The 9079-nt window shown below is 46.0% G+C and overlaps 1 protein-coding gene across 1 annotated transcript in view; it reads left to right on the forward strand.

Moving 5' to 3' along the window:
* LOC125939867 (gastrula zinc finger protein XlCGF26.1-like) overlaps nt 1-8837 on the forward strand; it is an 81953-nt gene extending 73116 nt beyond the window's left edge. The window contains exons 5-7 of the mRNA XM_049655373.1: nt 6474-6614; nt 6888-7066; nt 8585-8837. Coding sequence (XP_049511330.1) covers nt 6474-6614; nt 6888-7066; nt 8585-8837 — 573 coding nt within the window. The remainder of the gene's footprint in view (nt 1-6473; nt 6615-6887; nt 7067-8584) is intronic.
* The last annotated feature ends 242 nt before the right edge of the window (nt 8838-9079 follow it).

Raw genomic sequence — 9079 nt, forward strand, 5'->3', positions numbered from 1 at the left:
GTAACGTCTCCTTGTTGGGCTTGGTGGTAGGCGGCTGGCATCGCTGCCAAAATTAATTAAGATCTTATGGCATCATCTTCTTTCCCCAAGCTACCTGATCGTCCTCTATACAAAAGAGGACGCACCAAAGAAAGTTTCAATCCTTTTCTCCAACGCAAAGAAAACTTCCCGCGATACGATTTTATACATACTGACAACCCTGGAAAGACTGTCAGAACCATCTCACCGTTCATATTTGCCAAATGCCTCACGGACGCACTGGGTAGTGGCTGCAGAGTGACAAAAATGCCTAGCAGCGACCTCCTGCTTGAGGTATGTGATAAGCTGCAGCGTGGAAAGATTTCAGATCTGGTTGCATTTGGTGATGCTCAAATCACGGTGACACCACATCGATCACTGAATACATGCAAGGGACTGATATCAGACGATGAGCTCAGTGAACTTGAATGAAGAACTTCTAGAGGGCTTGAAGGACCAGAACGTCATCCAAGTACATAGAATAAAAATTAAACGAGAGAACAAAGAAATTCCAACCAAACCTCTGATACCTACTTTTGGTACAAGTGAACTTTCCGAGATAATCGAGGCTGGATATGTAAAGATACGAGTAAGGGCGTACATTCCTAACCCACGCAGATGCTTCATATGTCAAAGGTATGGTCACGGTTCGCAAAGCTGCTGAGGCCGACAAACCTGTGCCAAGTGTGGTGAACACGATCATCCCGCAGATAATTGTAACCTTGCACTCCATTGCGTGAACTGCGACGGCGAACACGCCACATATTGCCGCTCTTGTCTGACATGGAAAAGGGAAAAAGAGATCGTGATTATCAAAGTAAAGGAGAACATTTCCTTCCGAGAAGTGCGCAAGCGCGTTTCCTTTCTTCATAGTGCAGGGTATGCTGATGCGGGGCGCGTAAGGGGGCAATGCCGCAGCAGACTCCGGTATCGGCGCAGCCTACAAACAGTGGTCGCGGCTGTGCCACAAGCCCCCTTGGCAAGAGCAGCTGGCGCTGCTTCGCCATTTCTAAAGGAGAGACCATCGACCTCTGGGTAGGTGGCCTCCAAGGCCCTACTTTCGAGGCAAGGCCTAATCTGAAAACACCCCGCTCGAGTGCGCGGAAGTCCAGCGGCTTCTAGAAGTCAATAGACACAACTCCGATCGAGATGGCGCAGCCAGTGCCTCAGGAGCGCCGCTATTCTTGTGACCGCTCCAAAAGCAAAACACACATCACGGCACCCGGAAAAAGTCCTGTGAGCTAATCTTTCCTTTCCAGAACACATAGTACTCAACTCTGTCAAAATGGATACACAAATTATACGGTGGAATGTGAGAGGTTTTCTCCACAATCTTGATGACATAACAGAACTCTTACACAAACTTACCCCAAAGGTACTGTGTGCACAGGAAATGCATTTAAAAGCTACACAAATTTTCTCCGGTCATATGCTATTTTTCGCAAAGACCGTGATGCAGGCTAACACCTCACCCGGCGGTGTAGCTATAGTCGACAAGACTGTTGCTTGCCAACACTTCGCCCTTCAGATGTCCTTCGAGGCAGTTGCAGTACGAGAAATTCTTTCTAACAAATTGGTTCCCGTCTGCTCCATCTACATACCTCTGAATTATCACCTGAGAAAAAGAAAATTCTATGGCCTGATTAAACAACTTCCTGAACCCTTTTTTATCGTCGGAGACTTTAATGCTCATAACAGTCTTTGGGGAGACTCCCGGAATGATTTGAGGGGTCGACTTATCGAAAGCTTTCTTGTGACTTCTGGTGCACGCCTATTTAATAAGAAAGCACCTACTTACTATAAGATTATGCATCATTCATATTCATCGATAGATTTAGAGCTTCGATCTTCCACACTTCTTCCTTACTTAGAATGGAATGTAATACAAAATCCGTTTGGGAGTGACCACTTCTCAGTTACTCTAAACCTACTAACACAACACTACGTTCCATCACATGTCGCTCGCTGGAAACTTAACTCGGCTGATTAGAAGCATTTTAAACAATCTACTTGCTTATCAAGATTTTATACGAGATTTTAGCATAGATGATGCCGTAGCATATTTTACTGCTTTTATTATTGGTGCAGCGGAAAAGTTTATTCTACAAACAAATGGCCAATCATGTAAGAGACATGTTTCTTGGTGGAATTAAGACTGTAGAGATGCACGAAAGAGTCAAAATAAGGCTTTGGGTAGACTCCGCCAATATCCAACTGCGGGAAATCTCATTGCATTTAAACATAAAGTCACAAGGAAGGCGCACGAGACGGCAGGCTAGGAGAGCAAGCTGGGAGAGGTTTTTCTCAGGCATCAATTCCTACACCCAGGAGGCTAAAGTATGGAATGGGCTGAGAAGGCTAAAAGGACAGCAGATCAACCAATTACCTTTGGTCGATGACCAAGGGCATACCTTGGAAAACCAGGCCGATGCCCTTGGCATACACTTCGAGCATGTATTAAGCTCCGTAAACTACTCAGAATCATTCCCTAAAGGGACCCTGAACGATTTTGACGACTTTGTACAAACGTACTGAGTCGTCAAAAGTACTGAGTCCGCATAAAGCGTGTAACTTATTATAAGGTTTTAAAAAGGTACATTGCTACTGATCGCAGCACCCCAATTGGCTGAGTTTTGTGACCAAGTGACACGATTTGACCATAACACGTCAGTAGGGCCAGCTATCCGATTGGCTGCCCAGGGCGCGTCATCCATAATTTTTCCAACATTATGGTGAACAAATGTTGTTCATAGTAGTTTAGATGTTAGTTAATTTGCTTCTATAAAAATAAAGTAACAGAAAGAGAATGCATAAGGACATGTATCACTACACTAAAAGCACTTCCAGCCCACAGCAAGTGTCGTCTGCTTGTGTTAAAACATGTTCTATGTGATGTGAGCTGCGCGGTCAGTGTTGGTCTTGTTCTTTCTTTTTGCGAGCACCATGGTTCACCCTTGTTGTGTTGTGGGCTGCAATCGTAGCGATCGGTGACATATGTCATGCTGCGACATCGTGCCCCGCTGCAAGGCTGCAGACGAGTGGAGTGGCTGCAGCACATCGGACTGTCGGTATCCAAACAGCGCCAGCAACTACGCGTTTGCGGCCGTCACTTCACGTCGAAGGATTGCCACAATAGAGATAAGCGTGTCCGGTATTCAGGTAAACACAAGCGCAAGTGTACTGACCGTTTTACGTTATGAACGGAGGCACAAACGTGAACTGCTTGCACGGTGCAGCTATCTGGTGGCGCAAAACTCAACCAAACACACAGCTAATATAGCAATAACCAAGTTTTTTCTACTGTGTTGCTGGCTCAAATTTTTGGCAGGAGCCTAATCTTGAATACGTTGTCTTTTTATATGTTTAAAATGTTTTACACTTGGTTACAGGGATATTAGGTCTGTAGTAGGCTGGTGAAGCTCTGGCTGGACCATGCATGCCGATCAGGCCGCTCACGTACACCTACGAAGCTCCTTCATCACAGCGGTATGGAGGGGCTTTAGTCTACGTCTCTGGCTATCTTTCAAAACACCCAGCTCGCCTGTGGTTACCGGAATACAGGACACTCTCGGCGCTTCGACAGAACGCTTGCAACGCATGCTGCTTGATCGCTCTCACTGGGGATCGACGGCGAGGCGGCTAGTGGAGAGGTTGGAGAGCCTTCGTGCGCTGGCTCCAAGACAACCAGAAGTAGATGAAAACACGTCACAACATGATGTAGAGCCACCGAAGGTGGAGCTTAGCCCCTATCACTCGGCGAACGAGTTGAGGAACTACATGGCTAGGGAGGAGGGTAACTTTTAATCGTCCGCAGCTTTCTTAATATGAGACGTTTCACTTAAATTATGAAGCGAATCTTTTACAGTAGCTGTACTCTACGCTTCTACAAAATTTGTCTGAACTGTTTCAGGGACCCTTTAAATACAAGAAAGTAGCAGAACGTATGCCAATAGACCGTAAATTCAGGCCAAATCTTCCGTACAACTGTCCATTTAATATTGCTGAGCACAAGCTGCCTTGAGCACATGTATGAGCTCTGCACGGGGATTTGACAGAATCATGTATGATATGATTAAAAACCTACACACTGACACACAGATGACACTTCTGGCACTTTTCAACTCTATTTGGGCTGCCGGATATCTCCCATGCTCATGGAAAGAATCCATCGTAGTCCCAGTCTTGAAAAAGGGTAAAGACCATCCGACGTTTCAAGTTACCGTCCAATAGCCCTCAAAGTTGCTTATGCAAACTCTTTGAGAAAATGATAAACCATTGTATTTTACATTTTCTTGAATCAAAGAAAGTTCTTGACCCTTATCAATGTGGCTTCAGAGAGGGTCCGTCGACTGCTGACCATCTCGTGCGCATTGAGGCAAACATTCGAGACGCCTTTGTCGATAAGCATTTCTTTCTTTCTGTTTTCCTAGACATGGAAAAGGCATATGACACAACTTAGCAATATGGGATTTTGCCAGACCTATCGGAAATGGGTGTTCGAGGCAACAGGCTTAATGTAATTGAAAGTTACTTTTCGTGTTAGGGTTGGCAATGCTCTATCCAGGCCATTTACACAAGAAACTGGGGTGCCTCAAGGTGGGGTAAAATGAATTCCTTGCGCTTATCTCTACCGCAGGGTATGTTTTATTCGGTATGCGTAGATGACGTACAGTTAGGTTTCAAGTCATGTAACCTTGCAATTTGTGAGTGGAATATCCAGCTTGACTTGAACCAAGTGTGTAAATGAGCAGAAGAAAATGGCTTTAAACTCAATCCTCTTAAAAGCTCCTGTGTCCTTTTCACACAAAAAAGAGGCCTATTTGCAGAGCCCAATGTAGAACTACACAGACAACACATACCAGTTTCCACGCAACATAAATTTTTAATTGTCATATTAGACTCGAAACTAACCTTCATTCCACACATAAAGCGCCTCAAAGAGAAATGCCTAACAACAATGAACCTGCTTAAAATTTTGTCACGTACAACATGGGGCACTGACAGGAAGTGCCTGATGAATGTGTACAAAAGTCTTATATGTACACGCTTAGACTATGGGGCCATAACATATCTGCCAGTCCAAGCGCCTTGAAGATGCTTGACCCTGTTGATCATCTAGATATACGCTTCGCGACCGGTGCCTTCAGGAGAAGTCCTGTAGAGAGCCTCTACGTAGAGTGTAATGAATGGTCACTGCATCTTCAAAGGTCGTACACTAGTTTAATGTATTTTCTGAAGATACATGCGAACAATGAACATCCAGCTTATTTAACAATAAACGACATGACCAGTGCCACCCTGTTCCACAACCGACCTGCAGTGAAACGGCTTTTTTTTCTACGCGTGAGGAACCTCAGTGATGAAATGAGTGTTCCACTCCTTGAACATAACTTAATGGCTCCAACAAAGCTTTTACCGCCGTGGCAGTGGCGGCAGATAGATTGTGACTTGTCTTTTATAGAATTCACAAAACATGCCCCGACACACACATCCGAATGCACTTCTTAGAAATTCAGGTAAAATACTCTTTCCCAGAATTCTACATGGACTCCTCAAGGTCGCATGCCGGTGTCTGTTGTGCAGCGGTGGGCCCATTGTTCGCGGAATCCGTCGCTCTACACCCAGAAACAAGTATTTTTACAGCTGAGGCTTATGCGCTACTCTTGGCTGTAAAGTACATCGATAATACACAGATTCGCAACGCAGTTATTTATACTGACTCTTTAAGCGTAGTTAAAGCCCTATCGTCGTTACAGAAACATAAAAATCCTGGAATTGCAGAACTTTACTCGGCTCTATGCAAAGCTTACTCTTCTCAACATATCACAATATGCTGGGTTCCTGGACATAGAGGCATTTAAGGCAACATGCTTGCTGACAAAATGGCCATATCCACAGAACCAAGTGGCTGTGGCCACTTCTCCGGGGAAGTAGGCCTTGCCGAAGGATTTGAGCATCAAATCAAGATTCTCCCGTCGAGCAAACCTGTCGTTGCAAAACTATGTAGGCTGCCGTTTGCATTACGAGACAGGGTGTCGGAGGAGTTGAAGCACTTAGAACAGTGCAGCATCATTGAACGCGTGGACGCTGCCGAGTCGATATCCCCCATCATTGTTGTGCAAAAAAGAAGTGGTACAATATGCCTATGTGTTGATTTACGAGAAGTAAACAAAGCAATTATTGTAGTTGGTTTTCCACTCCCCCACACAGAACTTTTGCACCAGTTGACAGAGGCAACAAGATTTTTGAAACTGGATTTGAAAGTGGCATACCACAAGCTGGAGCTGACAATCAACGGGCGTCTGTTCACAACATTAATCATACACGACGGTCTCTTCAGATTCGAGCGGGTTTGTTTTGGATTCGCCTCAGCGCCAGCACCTATAAAGAAGATGATGTGTGCTAGTGTGCAGGGATGCTGAGGAGTTTGTTACATTGGTGACATCATCATGCAGGGAAGCACGGTCACGAAGCATGACGATAATTTAGAAACGGTTCTCCAGTGCATCTCCAATGCCGGGCTGAAGTTGTTTGACAAGTGTGAAGATGACAAGTGTGTGTTTGGCGTCGACCAGTTGACTTTTCTAGGGCTTGTAGTAAGCAGGGAGGGCCTTACTCCTATTCATTAGAAGATGGAAGCTATTGAATGTGCACCCATGCCAAAGGACGTGACAGCACTTCGCTCATTCCTGGGACTCGCAGGGTATTACTCTCGTTTTGTGCCACATTACGACGAGGTGGTGGAACCTTTCAGGAAACTGCTATGTCAAGGGAAAGCATTCAACTGGAATGCTGATGCACCTAGGAGCTTTGAGCAGGTCAAGTGGTCTTTGTTGTCATGTGAAGTAATCCATCTGTACGACCCGCAGCTTCCAGTGGTGGTAACAACAGATGCTTCTGACACAGGCCTGGGTGCTGTCTTACAGCAGCCAGCTGGAGAAGAGCTGCAGACGATCGCTTTTGCATCCAGGCCACTTACCGCTGCAGAAAAGAAGTACTCTGCCGGGGAGAAAGAGGCACTGGCTTGCTTGTTTACCTGGGAACACTGGCATGTATGCCTCTGGGAAAGACAATTTCTTCTCAGGACTGACCACCAAGCACTTGTGACCCTGCTTTTAACGAGAGGCATGGGGAAGAAGCCATTGCGTATCGCAAGATGGTCAGTCAGGTTGCTGTACTATGACTTCGACATTGTCTATTAAAAAGGGTATGACATTGTAGTGGCAGACACATTGTCTAGGTTACCTACGGTATCAGCCACACCACCTCATACATAAGAGGAAGTGATTTCCTTTCTTTCATCTTGCGTTACCAAGGAGCAGGTGCAAGCAGCAACAGCTGTAGATAAGACACTATAGTTGGTGGCCAAGTACATCGAAAAAGGATGGCCAGCATAAAGGATGCTGTCACACAAGTTGATGCCATTTCATCAGTTACAAGAACAACTGTCCGTTGTCGATGGCATGGTATTGAGGGACGAAATTCTAGTGCTAGAGTTTCTGGCGGCTGATCTAGTTTCCTTGGCTCATGAAGCACATCCTGGCATCATAAGAACGAAACAAAAATAGCGAGACAAGTACTGGTGGCCGAATATGGATAGGCAGGTGGAAGACGCAGTACTAAGCTATGTGTGTCAGTCTGCAGATAAGTCTGCAAAGACTTCAGTTGCTCCATTGAATCCTGTTGCTTTCCAAGAGAGCCCTGGAAGAAGTTGGCTATGGACATTATTGAGCCACTGAATATGCCTGAAGGAATGGGTCCGAAATTATCAACATGGTGATGGACTCCTAAACGAAATAGCCTGAAGTCTCTTTTTCAAACACAGTCACATCACAAGTCGCGATAGACTTTCTAAGAACAGTTTTTACCCGAGAGGGCTACCCGGATGCGCTCATGACTCACAACAGACCGGAGTTAAGTACGAGCTCTTCGATAATTTTTTGCAGGAAAGGGGCATTAAGCACTGTGTCTTTTCAGTGTATTACCCCCAGGCTAATGGGTTAGTCAAGCGTTTTAACCGAAGCCTAGAGGATTTTATTCAGCCATGAGTTTTGAAGTAACGACCCCTGAAGCTGGCTATCCTGGATTACTTGGCAGTGTATAGGGCTATGCCACTTGCCACCACAGGTGTTTCCCCTGTGAAGCTCCTATACGGGCGCCAGCCTAGGACCCGACTTGACGTTAGTATGCCATCAAGAGATGTCGCATTGTGGCCTTCTGCAGCAATGCAACAGCTACGTGAGCGAATACAGGCAAAGCAGCGCTGTATGATGGACTACACGGATGCCAAGAGGAGTGCAAAGGTGCCCAAAATTAAGGAGGGAGATCTTGTGCGTGCTCGAAAACCAGGAGCGTGTGCAGGGGGAGAATTGAAATGTTCTCTTCCATTGAAAGTCATCAAGCAGCTGCCGAGGGGAGCATTCAGTCTTCAAGATGAACGTTGCAGGAATGCTTCTATAGTGAACTAAATGCGTATAAACTGGCATTTGTACCAAAGGTTAAAGACGGGCAGATACGCGAGCTGCCAGCACCACTTGGTCACGTATCTTCTCCGGGGGCAACTCAGGTGGACGTACCTTCAGCCCAGTGACACTCCAGCCCACTCCAGGATGCAGTGTGTCAGAATCCACCCGCAGAAGCCGCCAGCCAAAGGGTATGTGATGCGTTCTTACCGCCACCAGCTCCTGATCTCGAGGATGCCCTTGGTGAAGGCCACCCTAGGGATGTTGCTACTGGGCAAGAACCATCGTCAAGAGTCCGAAGAAGGCCAGAACGTTTCCAAGACTGTGACATGTGACTGTGTTGTGTTCAAAGTGTAGAATCACCCTTGTTCTTTTTTTTTAGGAGTGGATGATGTGTTAGCTGGAAGCACTCTATTCTTGTGTACGTTGGCAACCTATGTTAGTGCTCTCTGTGATGTCGGCAACTGTATATATTCTGGGGCTATATTCTCGACACGCATGGTAGCTGCACGGCCGCCGCCGTGTTCACTATCTGATTGGCTGTCGAGAGGTCATGTGCTTTAAAATTTGTGCTGGGAAACGGTAGTTTTGCAAAATGC

Source organism: Dermacentor silvarum, chromosome 9, assembly GCF_013339745.2.
Source record: "Dermacentor silvarum isolate Dsil-2018 chromosome 9, BIME_Dsil_1.4, whole genome shotgun sequence".
NCBI lineage: Eukaryota > Metazoa > Arthropoda > Arachnida > Ixodida > Ixodidae > Dermacentor > Dermacentor silvarum.